Source organism: Elgaria multicarinata, chromosome 4 (genome assembly GCF_023053635.1).
Source record: "Elgaria multicarinata webbii isolate HBS135686 ecotype San Diego chromosome 4, rElgMul1.1.pri, whole genome shotgun sequence".
Lineage (NCBI taxonomy): Eukaryota > Metazoa > Chordata > Lepidosauria > Squamata > Anguidae > Elgaria > Elgaria multicarinata.
This window is the reverse complement of record NC_086174.1, coordinates 91,796,418-91,810,125: the sequence shown is the minus strand read 5'-3', so window position 1 is coordinate 91,810,125 and position 13,708 is coordinate 91,796,418. Positions and strand designations below refer to the sequence as shown.

Below are 13,708 nucleotides of genomic sequence, written 5' to 3'. Positions count from 1 at the left end.
AGGCTTTCTGCTAGATTTGAGGTAGCCAGGTGTCACTGCAAAGTAGTACTGTGTATAGACAGGGGCTTGTCTGCTTCCGCATCTTCAACTCGTTTCCAAGGAAAATGAGGACATAGAAATAAGAAGAGCCATGCTGGATCAGACCGAGGGTCCATCTAGTCCAGCACTCTGTTCACACAGTGGCCAACCAGCTGTCAGCCAGGGACCAGCAAAGCAGGACATGATCGCAACAGCATCCTACCACCCATGTCCCCCAGCAACTGGACCCTTGCCCTGTTCACACAACCAGTCTGGGTACAGTAAATGCAATGAGGGGGTAGTAGGATCGCTGCAGCAAGGCACATCCCCAACTCCCATGCCTTTGTCAGCTCTTCAGCACAAAGTCTACGTGCATATGCAAACTGTATGCACAAAGCTATTTTTGCGCAGTCTCGGATGCTATGCAAGCAGGGTTCCATTTGTGCGTACAGCCTCTGTGTCCATGCACTTGGTGCAGAATTGCTGACAGACATGTGAAGAACAGGGCCAAGACCTGCCACCATGATCCTATTCCCTCCACCAACCTGTTCAAAGACTCTGCTTGTATTGGGCACGAGAACAGAGTTTCTGTAAAAAACCACACATCCTGAAATGTCTTCCTGTTTGGGAATGTTCAGAGTGCAATACACTATATGGGTCACCTTTATTCAAATTAATTAAGCATGGACTGATGGTTTCTGTCTGTATCCTGAGTAAAAAATCGATATTCTCATCATTCAGAGTGCCACAGCAGTTGAATATGGCTGAATAAGAGTGGAGGAAAAAGCAGAGAGCGGGAAGAGTGTGTTTTTAAAGTAGAATATCTAATCTATTGCTGTGTTCAAATCTAGTTTTCTTCTCTTGCAGATGCTTCCACATGGTTACCCCTTTCCCAATCCAAATGCAAAACAAAATACCATTCAGCAACAGAGTCTGATGTAGAGATGGGGTTGAGTCCAGTATAAACATTTCACAGTTAGGCGTTCTCTATAAAAGTGCACACTCATATTTTCCATATACAGTGGGATAGACAAAGCCTTAGCTTAAAAGGCATTCTTTCCCACAAAGGAAATAAAAACACACATTGTTGCTCTCTGCAACTTTTCTAGAATATAAATCACGTCTGTCTAAGAACTTATTTAATTCTTGAGCTCGTAATAATAAAAAACAAATACATACCAATCCCCTCTTTTCTCCTACAAGTGTAACACTGTAGAAAATATTTCTTACTAATATTAGAAATATTAGAAATAATATTAGAAATATTATTAAATATTATTAAATATTAAATATTATATTATTATTAATATTTCTTATTTCTCAATAATATTTCTCTGTTATTTATATGCATTTATTTTCCTTAAGAAAGATTATAAGGTGCTAATAATTGTCCTTTTTTCTCCTTGTTTTTGATGCTATTCAAATGAAATATGCACTGCAGGAAATTTTTCCTCACATCATTTCACAGGGCAATACTGGAGAGAAAATGACAGTTGGGCAGTTTGTATTTAACCAAATACACCCTTCCTTGGATGTTCAGAAGCTTTGATGTGAAATAAAAGAAACTATATTTTTTAAAGCCAGGAAATAGCATATTTAATGTAATTACAGCCCTGTAAAAGAAACTCATCTGGTTTCAAATCAATAGATGGAATGTAGGTAACATGTAATCCCCCGCCCCCAGCTATTCTGGCCTCAGGACAAGGACTACTGTTAGACAGACTGAGGTGTCTGCTTTAGGTGGCAAATTCTGGGTGGAGAGCTGGAGAGAGGCATCGAGATGTTGGAGACCAGAACTGTGTGTGTCATGCGGCCTGCAAGTCTTCGTTAGCCTTTACCCTCAGGTGTGTGGAGGACATTATTTGAGGGGAGGGGAGTTCTGTTACCCTTCATCTCAGTCAAAAAATATCTTTGGCTGGCCCTGATTAGGTTCTGAGATCATGCCTTAAAGGAGAAGGAAACCCTACGAAGGGGTGAAATATTACCAAAGCAGCAGCAACAGGTTGGGGACACATTGACTGAGTTCGCATGAGATGCTAACCCAAGATGCCTTATTTTCCGGAACAACCCGTGACGGGTTAGTGTGTTGACTTGGGATGTTTCCCCACTACCACCCCATGGTGATTTGCTTTCCCCCGAACAACCCATTCTGAGAACCCATAGTCTGCAGTGGAGATTGTTCATACCTAGCATGTTGTCTGTGGCAGGATGGGTTACAGAGATCACCTACAGAGCTACTCGTCCAGAATGGTCAAAAACTTCTGCTGCCACTCTGTTCTTCTCAAGCAATCTCTATTGCCACCACAGAAGAAGCTGGGATACCTGCCCAGCTGAGCGGGAGATCTACATGAGGAGGAGGAGTGAGGTATGTGTGTAAAATAAACTACTTTGTGTGGCTTGTTTGCCTGATCATCTGACGGGAGCAAAGTAGGTTGTTTGCATACCCACCTACCCACCATAGACTAGGATGACATGTGAACCCAGCCGACGGCTGTGAACAGGTGCCAAAAAAAATCTCAGTGGTAGGCAGTTTTGGGAAGGATATTTTGAGTCCCCCAAAAGGCCTATTTTTACCCTCCAAACCAAACCAGATGAGTATTTATTTAGCGCACAACTATTTTTGACATAGGAAGTAATGAGTGCGAATTCCCATGCATTGTGGCTAGTTGCAGGGAAGGAGTGACAGGCGCTAACCATTTTCCAGTATGTATAAGCTTAGATGGTTTTACAGATTAATGTTTCTAATTCTAAAGGTTTCAATTATGAATCAGTTTGTAGTGCTGGTATTGTAACTCTTTCAATGAAAGAACCCAGTCATGTGGCCTAATTCTTAGGATTACTTCTGGGTGTTTGTTACAATAAAGCAATTACTTCCGCTGCCTCTAGACTATCAGTCTTTTTACAGTGCCTTTCCTAAAATGAGATTATAACACATGACAAAGATGATTAGGTCATACTGTTTGGCTTGCTAATTTCTTTTTCTTCCCAATTTCCCATGATTTAAGAAGTTTAGTGCTGGCAGCTTGTACTCTGACAGCTGATTTCCATTAAATGTGAATTGGAAGTTGCAGTTTCAAATATCTGTAATATAACTTCCTCTCCATGCAAGTCCGTTTTGCAGAATGAGGAAAAATAATACCAACAATTAATGGAATTTTCATTCTCCAGTAAATCTGAATTATGTGCCATGTTTTCGATGTGTAATATATATAGGGTGCCAAAACGCACACAACTACTCAAACCACTAGTGGAGAAGGATGATTAACAAGAAACCCATTTATTATTATACAAAAATTACAAAAAAGCTGATGTATCCCATAGTTATTAGACAATAGTGGTGTTGGGTACTCTAATACAATAAACCAATAATTAGAATGCTATTCCTACTATAAGACAATGCAAGTCTATAATATAGCCCAACAAAGACACTCTAACACACTTTAGTCTATTAAACACATTTGGCTATACATCAGTACATAAATATATGTTCACAGATATATTATAAATAAGGTTTGTTCTTAATATATTTTATTCTTCTCAGCGTTGTAAGTTGTTGACAGGATTTTGCAATAAACTTCCCGTTTTCGCTGCTCAAGCTTCCTTGGAACAAACGCCATATCAGGTTAAACCGTCAATTATAGGATATTCATCCTCAAAAAACTTTCTTGTGGGGGAGAAAACCCCTCCAATTGAAGGTGGCCTGTCTGTTTATGGTCTGAAGAAAAACGCGGAAAGCACCCTCTCAACAACTTACAACGCTGGAAAGAATAAAATATAATAAGAACAAACCTTATTTATAATATATCTGTGAACATATGTTTATGTACTGATGTATAGCCAAATGTGTTTAATAGACTAAAGTATGTTAGTGTGTCTTTGTTGGGCTATATTATAGACTTGCATTGTCTTATAGTAGGAATAGCATTCTAATTATTGGTTTATTGTATTATAGTACCCAACACCACTATTGTCTAATAACTATGGGATACATCAGCTTTTTTGCAATTTTTGTATAATAATAAATGGGTTTCTTGTTAATCATCCTTCTCCACTAGTGGTTTGAGTAGTTGTGTGCGTTTTGGCACCCTATATATATTAGTCATTTAAAAACTACTGCCTTCTATTTGTTTATGTTTTCGATGTGTCCATTAAGACAAGTAAGTAACATAGTACCTGCAGGCTAGAGAACACCAGGGATCTCTTTTCAATGTCATAGGAAGTTACTAGAGTCTCAGGGCCAAAATAGATATTATGAGGCAACTACAGAGTTCCCAATTGCATTTTTCCTTGTAATTGTATTGACGGAGAGGGTTGCTTGCCCTCATTACAGTTACAAGGAAAAAGGAGTGCTTAATCCTTCTCCCATCTGCTAATTCTGTCCTGCAAACACCCCCTTACACAAGTCAGTTTTAAAAACAGGATTTTCCACAGCTACGCTTCAAAATCATCAATGAGCTTAACTCCAGTGGAGTGGGAGCAGGGGCAACGTGATCTCACAGTGGTGGCATTTGCAGAGAGCATCACTTGGCAAGCGCAGGAAATGTCTTCCATGCCTGATAACTGTCATTCATCCTTGTATTTCCCATTAAGTCGGAAACATGGAATGGGAGGGACCATGTGTTTGCTGAAATAATTTGACCCTTAGTAACTGGGCTTCCATTAAAAGTAGGCTTGTGAATTTTTAAATGACGCCTACCTACCTTCTCCCTGCAATCCAAGCACTCCAAGCTGGTGTGGCAGTGATCAGCACCTTGCTTTCTCCTTCCTACCATCACTCAGATCACCCTGCTTCTGTAGTAAACTGCACCCTTTCCACACAGTAGGAGTTTGAGTCCAGTTAGGGAATCTGGGTCTAGCACTTGCTTTCCCAGTGTCAGGAGCTGCTGGGAGTCAAACTAGAAGCCCGCAGTCGCCTTGTGTTGTGAGCCCCCAAACCGCAAGTTGCAGCAGTGAAATATTCTCAGCGCCTGGATGGGCAGCATGAGACTGGGTGGGCAGAGTCAGACTGACTCTGCCCACCCAGAATTGGTCTATTGAATCTTCCTGGACAGGAACGAGAATCAGAGGGTTTCCTGTTCCAGTTAAGACTTACCTGAGCAACATGGTCTTCCCAAACTTTGGTACATCCCTGTACTCTTCGATTGTTCTGTGTTGTTGACTTCTGACTTGCTGCTTAATTCTGCCTCCTGCTTCCATTGGCCCTGACAACTGCCTGCCCCCACTTTGACTCTGAACCACTGATGCAATCTTGATTCCTGCCTTGAGTCAGGCTGCTGCCTATGGCTCAGTCCTCCTGACAGACTTCTGAGTGGCCTGACCATTCTCAAAAGTAGGCCATTCTCAGTACAGCTGCAGTGGAGTGTTATTGGGCCTCAGTGATGGAGAGGCAGGTGGCAGAAGTAGGAAGCCCTGGTCCTGGTGCCAGTTTGGTGAATTCTCTTTCTTCCAAGGGCAGTGAAGGCTGGTGGCTCCTATGTTAGTGGGGCTGTGAATCCGCTGTGGCTTTCAGTCAGAACCCGTCAGAATTCTAAAAAAGCTATCCAAGGTTCTAAACCCTATCCCCCAAAGTTTTCGTCACTTTGGACAGTTCCTTTAGAGTTCTGACTGATTCTGATTGAAACCCAGAGTGGATTCACAGCTCCACTGACATTGGAACCACCAGGCCCCAATGGCTAAGGGGGTGGTAGAGAAGTAGGAGATGGCACAGAAGATGGCTGTCACTCTTTAAAGGTTAGACAAGTGAGGAACAGATATGAATAGAATGAGAAGCAGTGCCAGTTAGTTCCGTTGAGAGAGAAAGCTGGAGAAAGAATCACATTGATCATCTTTTGTATCAGCAGTTAGAACTGGAGGACTAGTTAAAACACAGTTTCCCAACCCTTTTGGGTCAGTGGGCACAGCTGGAATTTTTGAGAGTGTCATGGGTGCTCTCACAAAATGGCTGCCATGGTAGGCACGACCGGTCACAAAACACCCATTCCTAGAAACCAAATTGGTGAGACTAAAAGAATAGTGACTTGGCGAAGAACCTAAGTAGAAGACAGAGGTGGTGCCTGAGTTCCAAAACAAAGAAACGAAAACACTCTTTGAATCCAAATAAAGAAGGTACAGGACGATAGCACTTTGCCTTGCAGCAGGCCAGCCTCCCAGTTAAAAAAATAAATAAATAAAATTAAAACCAGGAGGGGCAGGAAGGCCTGCTGAGTACTAGGAGAGGTGTCCATGGGCACACTGGCACTGTCTCTTCCACTTACTGAAAAAATACTCTTTTACCGCCATCACTCTAGAGGGAATCTACAGGAAGGAACACATCCCTCTTGACGCCCATCATTCTGTGTCATTCACCTTCTCCTTCAGTGTGATTATGCAGACAGAGTATACAAGTACACTTTTATTCTACTTTGGGTCATGTGCATCTCTCTGTGTGTAGCGTCATGTGAAGTGTGTTTCTTTGTGAGATGCTGCATTTTTCTGTCACATTCTTTCTCACCAAGAAGAATCTTTGTAAATCTTCCATTATATTAGAGCATCCCAGTTAATCATTGCCAGAGGTGTCACCACCTCAAAATCCCTTGGCACATTTAGATTTTATTTTATTGTCTTAAAAATCTTGTACTCAGGAAATCTAAAGTGATAGACTTTTTATAACCCCAGTATTTACCTCTAGCTAATAATTACCAGACTGAACATGAAAAAAAGATATAAGAAGCTGATGAACCTTAATAATCTTTAACATCTCTTCTCTAGAAAAGGATCGTATTTGCAGCAGAATTAAAGAACGACCTGTCTTAGTTAACAAATGTATATATTCCTTTTAGAATTTCATACTAGATATTTCAAATTAATGATGTTTCCATGATGCCTACATCCAAAAGAATTTGTAGAGAAAATTCTGCATGGTGTTAATCTGACATTTTAAATGCCGCAATTGCCAGTGTATGTCTTCAAAATGTTTTCCCCACTATATAATGCTATATTATCCAAAGCGGTTTTTCAAATACTGTAGTCCACCTTGGAACGTTCTGTGGACTGATTATGTGGTTTTCATGAAACCACCCTTTATAAAATCTGGCACTGCTAACCATGACTAACAGTCTATGTCTGCTAGGAGAGTGAGAGCCCCAAGTCAATATTTGGACTAAGAAATAAATGAAGAAGGATATTATAGGGAGGCTTGCTCTGATTTTTGAGTTAACCTCCCCCCCCCCATGAAACCCATAAAATAGCTTGCTTTACATATACGGAAATACTATTTTTCGTCTTTTGTTTTTTTTGTAGCTTGAATAGCTTGGCTGAGAGCAACCAGCCAGTTTGGTGCAGGGATGTGCAATGGAAGAAATCATTTTGTAGACATTTTGAAAGCCACATTCATTTCATTTTATCTTCATTTTAATTGCATTTGTTTCTTTTCAACTCCATTTTAATTACATTTGTTTTACCTGTTAAATTCAGTGGCAACTCACCCTATCTTCTAGTAACTTTGGAGTTGCTATCCAGATGGCATGACGTTTGCAGATATGGTAATATCAAAGCCTTCAAGGGCTAAATTCTCCCTGGTTACATATAGTTTTAATTGTTTTAGCTGTTTTATTGCTTTTAATTTTTTTCTACTGGTTTTAGTTTGTTAATGATTTAATACATTTTTAGCTGTGTAAATTATTTATGTTTATATTGTTCTGATATTATCTGCACGCTGCCCTGAGATCCCAGTGATAATAGGGCGGCATGCGAATGTTTTAATAAATAAATAATACATAATAATACACCTTCAAGGCATCATGCCTGCCAAATATTAGGCAGATTGAACAAAAGACATGAGTGTGAAAAATAAAAATAAAGGCACCCACATTTGTGTTTTTTCATATATATTAGGATGAATGTAAAAATAATGGAGTTACATTTCTTTCATTTTAAAAATGAATGTAAGCCACCAGTTTGGTGGACTGCTGGGCACTTTGGCAAGATGCCTTGAAATGGGCCACCTTCTCCTTACTGCTGTGGCTGATCCTAATTGGCTTTGGGCCCAACCCACAGAGCTGTGCAGAGTGGGAGGTCAAAGTGAGTAGAGGCCACTGCTACTTATCCTTGCTTTTGCTAGTGCTCACTTGCTTAGAGAAGAGGAAGCGACAGTGAGGAAGAGGAAAGGCAGGCCAACAGGCTGCAGGAGTTGGCAGAGGCCCCCCCTCTGCTGGAATATTGACCTTGGTAGGTGTCTAACAATGCCAACCACTCATTGGCCCTGGTCTGGAAGGAGTTTACTGACCTGGTTAGCTCCAGCTGCAGTTTTAATATGCCAAGTTCAAGATTAACTCCTGATACTACATTTTTGATTCCAGTGAAACACCAGGGGTCAGGACTGATCTGTAGGCTGGAGATGTGCCAGAGGATAAAAGCTGAGGGACAAGGCTGCTAGCCAGGACCAAAGGACATTCTAGGAGGCAGGATCAAGCAACATGCCAGAGATCAAGGTCAAAGGTCATATCAAGACTGAAAAACAAATCAGGGAGAAGGATCGAGGCGCAAGTCAGAAGACAGAACCATGCCGTAGCTAGACCTAAGGTTTATCCCAGGATTGTCCTGGGATCAAACCTGTTCATCTAAAGGCCTTGCTAGAAGGGGCTTTAGCCCAGTGCGAGCCCCGGGCTCCCCCCTGTGCATCCAGATGATGCACAGGGTATCCCTGGCTCAGGCAGGGGTGAACCCTCCCTGAGCCCTGGGTAACCGGCACCGCTTCTGGCCCAGTTTTTCCTGCGGTCTTGGACTGAGCCTGAGACCACAGGCATGTAGCCAGGTCTGCCACTTTCACGGCTACCACATTTACTTCCGAGTAGCTGGGAAAAACGGCGGACAGGCTGCAGTGCTTCACAGGAGCGCTGCAGCCATCAGGGCTATGGTGGGGACATGGGGGACGGAAATCATGGCCTACGGGACATGGGGGTGGGTGGGAAATGGAGGCCAGGGGAGATCCGGGGGAATCGCAGCCCAGGGGACATTGGGCGGGCATCGGACATCGCGGGCAGGGCAGGCAGGCGGGGGATCGGACATCGCAGGCAGGCATTGGACATCACAGGTGGGGGTGGGCGGGCGGGGGATTGGACATCACGGGCAGGGGGGCGGGCGAGCAGGGGGATCGGACATCGCGAGTGGGCAGGGGGGATTGTGTTGAGGGGAAATGGGGGGCAGGGGGAGCAGGGAACCCTTTTTTTTAAAAAAAATAACATTGGTGCGCTCCTGCGCACATGGCCCCTTTAAGAAAGGAAACAAAATGGCCGACGCGGTGGGGCTTTCCTTTACCCTGTCGCATTGACGTGTAGACTGGGGTGACAGCCCGCGCTAGCTGCAGCGTGGGCTCGCCCCTCCTCCCGACCAGACTTTCAGGTAGGTCCAGCAAGGCCTTAAGTGCCACACAGGGCATCCAGCGCTCAGGCAGGGACGAACCCGGGATAAACCTTAGGTCTAGCTACGGCCCCAGAGACCACTCAAGGGATACAGAACACACCAAATGTTGTTCAGGCAAACGTCAACTAGAACAGGAAGCCTTCTAATTCTCCTTCCTTTTCAGAAAGTTTTAGTGGTCAGGCTGGGTGAGTGGAGTCAATCCAGGATCTAGGAAGATGCTGCAACCTACAGTTTGATGGCTCATTATCACATAGAGTACCATGAGATGGCACATAATGCAGATGCAGCATCAAAACACTTACATTAGTAAAACTGGCCATGGAGAACTAAAGCATGGGAAAATGCCTACATCTCCATGCAATACACCTCTATGCAGCCCACACCTGGTCAGCACAAGGGAAAAATCTTTTCTAAGCCATGCTGCAGAAATCACTCAGAATTTTCCCACTCAGATTTTTCCTACCATAAATTGCAATTGATTCAAGGATAGTCCATGCAATAAGGTTTTGTGAATACATTGCATGCTATAATAGCTTGTAGGATGCAAATATTTAGTTTCTGAAAGAATAAACTATGATCACTATCAAACCAAAGTTGGATCCAACTATCCAACCAAGTCCCATGGGCTTTGATGGGAGAATTAAGCATGTGCTTAAATCTCTCCTGTAGAAGTTAATGGGACTGAGAAGTGCTTAATTCTTGGTGGACTGTACCCTCTGTTTCTTTTTTTTCCTTGTGAAATTCAGGGCTTGGCTATGCTATGAAATTCTTGTGGATGTGTACTAAATTGACCCATATTTAGTCTCTAACTAGGCTAGAATATTGAAAATACTTTTGAAGCTTTGCAAGTGCTGGCAGAAGAAGTGCTTGCATGGTTTAAGCTGCATTTCCTAAAAGAAAATCAAACATTCCTGGTAAAACCTAACCCCATGTAAAAATGTGCAGAGATAAAAATCCTAAATTAACCTTAAGTTGACTTGGCTTGTTTTGTGTGGGCTGAGATGGCCTGTTCTCATGCTCTTTCCACTCCTACCTTGGGCATAATCTGACACAGCTAAACAAGCACCACTTCTATTGATTGCCGGAAAGATTTAGGCACATGTTTATCTCTTCCCTAGAATTTTGATTGGGTCGTGCCCACTGTTCCAGGCTACCATACATTCCACTTGGTTGTTTTGTTTTTCTTTTGGTTCACATTGTGCAGTTGCATTATGGATTCGTTTTAATGAGCTGGCCAGTGGACAACTGCACATTTGCAAATTAAAGATCTGATTCACCATGCAACAGGTAGGGATCTTGTTTTCTAATGTTTAATTTCAACCAATGTATGAGCAGGCCAGTTACATCCCACTTTATGGACAGTACCCAAGCTGCTCCCTTTCCTGCCACCTAGACATTGCAAATTAACAACATTTAGGTTCAACACTGTCTCAGGTGGATCTTGGGTTTATGTAACCATAGTTCAAAAAAGAAAAAGAAAAAAAAAGGGTAAGCTTTGAGTATTTTTTCTGGGCATGGCTAAGTACTCAGATCAGCATGTGGGGACATATTAGTAAGAAGTCCTGACTGTGGGAGAATAATAATGACACATGTGTATATAAAATCATCCTTATTTGAATATGGGGGTCAACAAAAGGTTCAACTTCAAACCAAAGGTATTCTTGTCTTTGAAACTTCCATTTAAAGGCCATCTGTTAAGGCTAAAATCCTACACCCACTTATTTAGGAGTAAACTCCATTGAACTGAAATAGTATTTACTCCTGAGTAGACATGTATAGGATTGCACTGTTAATGTAACTAGCTCCAATAACTGGACCATGTAATTACTGTGTTACTCACATTTCTATGCTAATATCTACTCATTGTCTAGGTTTATTGCCAAGACATACACTCCTTCAATTCCCATGACCTTCTGTGCATTAATTTGCCCCCTACACTGTATCACCTACACAGGAGATGCTTTGCTTATTTTCCCCCATGAATTGTAAATTACAGCCAAACCAAAACCAACACACCTCAATTATCCATGATGTCAAGAAGCATATCACCTAACGACAACAAATTTATCTGTCTGTCTATCCAATCTCCTTCAGTAAACTCCTGGTTTTCTAAATCACTAAAGCATTGTCATTATTCTTTTCAAACACAGAAACATTCTGGTTTCTTAGTGGATCTCTTCAGCAACTTGTTTTCTAAGGCCCCAGCCCTATGCACACTGACTTAGAAGTATGCCCTGCTGAACTCTGTGGCAGTTACTTACATGTAAACATACAATGAGGCTGCACTTGTGACTTCATGTAGATTTAATGCATGGACTATAACGCTGCATCCTATTACAGACAAGTAAATGCCACCGAAATCAACAGTACTTATGGCCACTTTCCGTGTTATGCTTTCAAGTTGTGGGAATGTTCCTGGAAGTCACACCCATATTTAAAACCATAGACTCTTAATACTGGTCTGTTCATATGGAGCTCCTGTACGTGCAGGGTTCCTAATTCACATTGATGAAGTGTGCAACCCTGAACGTGTACCCAGAGTGCTCCTTTTTCTCTAGACCTGAAACTGAGAAGCCCTGGGAGAGTTCCATGTTCATAACTGACACTAAGGCATTGCAGGATGAGATGGTTGTGCAGGGACATCTTATACAATATTGATTTGAGGGGAAAGCAGGAGTCTGCTGGGAATCCAGAAATGCCTTAGGCCACCAATGTCTTTCCCATAAGTACATAAACCATTGCTATAGTATGATCTTAGACAGGTGAGTAACTTTCAAGATAGGTGGCCACTGACATTCATAGATCAATGGAGGATCATGGTATCATGATTTCACACTGCAATGAATGTGATGTACTTAAATACATGCGAACGTAGTGCACCATTACAGTAAAAGGCAACAAAATACAGACTTTGTACTCACAATCTATCTATCTCCTTCTCTCTCCCCTCTCTCTCATGTACCCTTAATACCCCCAATAAAGCTCCTCCCTTCAAAACTTTGCTAGAAATCTACAGGCCTTAGAATCTCAATAAACTAACAATCTTTTTTTTTTTAAAGTGGACTGATAAAAATCCACTTGAAACTGCTCTTTGGGCAGGCCTGCTTTGTTGTTCTTGCATGAAACACAGGCAAGGTAATATGAATTTATAATAATACTGCTTCCTATTCAAAGCAGCAGCAGGAGATGTATGCTTAGGAAGGGGAAAAAAACCTTCTGAATGTTCTAGCCTTCCTGGCAGTGCTTTGTAATCCTCAAAGTGCCACACTCCCGCTTTAAAACATCCAGGGGATTGCATTACATTAAAAAAAAAAAACATAAGGAAAAAAACATACAATAGAGGAGAAAGGTCAACAGACAGAAGAGTTACTATACCTCAGGAAAACGCGGCCAACTTCTAAACGAGACAGATTGTTGCTTCCCTCTGATAAGGCTGTCTTCTTGGCTACCGACTGCTGAGCCCCCTTCAGTGTCAAAATGAAAAACGTTGCCCTCTGTTGAAGCACAGCTTAAGGAGAAAGAACCCAGGAAGAAGAATACAGGGAAAATCAGGGGCCGGGCCAAGATCAAAGCCATCTCTCCTCACATCCAGCAGTGATCCTGCAGCACCTTAGTACTTTCCCCCCTTTAATCAGTGCCCCCCTCGTCCCCGTCCCCCAGTTTGGTGGCGCCTCAGTTATTTTAAGTTTCAGCTTCCAGATGTGGCACTGCTTCCAGGCAGTTTTTAAAGCAGATCCTTATAAAAGGAAGGAATGCCTTTGCTTTCTCTCTCAGTCGCTTTCTGAGCCTCTAGCTCCTCTTTCTCCCCAGAGGCTCCGGCTGAATAACATACAGATGGGCAGTGCTTCAACAGAGAGTGTCAAAATGTGGATTGTATTCCAGGAGCTGTGCTGCCACCTTATCTTCACTCTGTCAGGATACAGACTGAGCTTGCATTCAGGGCTCGGCTTTCCTTCAAGTTCTCATGATCATCTGCACCTTCCCACTGGAGAACCACCCACTCGAAACTTTGCCATTCACACACTGAAATCAAACTCCCCTCCCCCCACCCTCTGCCGCCAAGTTCTACAATCAGGATTTAATATAGGGCTTTCGGAAACGCACAGCTCTGACATCTTTTAGTGCCTTCAGTGTTGGAAAATGGGCACCCCCCCACACTTTTCTGTTAATGATCTGACCCAGGAGAATAACAGGGAAAAGCGATTCTTTTCATTCTAAATATAAAGAAATAATAATAATAATAATAATAATAATAATAATAATAATAGCCGCCTTTTTTGGAGCAAGAAAC

At 42.3% G+C, this 13,708-nt stretch overlaps 1 protein-coding gene across 1 annotated transcript in view; it reads right to left on the bottom strand.

Moving 5' to 3' along the window:
- The window catches only part of LAMA4 (laminin subunit alpha 4), a 102,262-nt gene extending 89,234 nt beyond the window's left edge, over window positions 1-13,028 (bottom strand). The window contains exon 1 of the mRNA XM_063124767.1: window positions 12,793-13,028. Within this exon, the coding sequence (XP_062980837.1) occupies window positions 12,793-12,993 (201 nt within the window). The 5' untranslated portion in view covers window positions 12,994-13,028. The remainder of the gene's footprint in view (window positions 1-12,792) is intronic.
- Window positions 13,029-13,708: the final 680 nt, after the last annotated feature.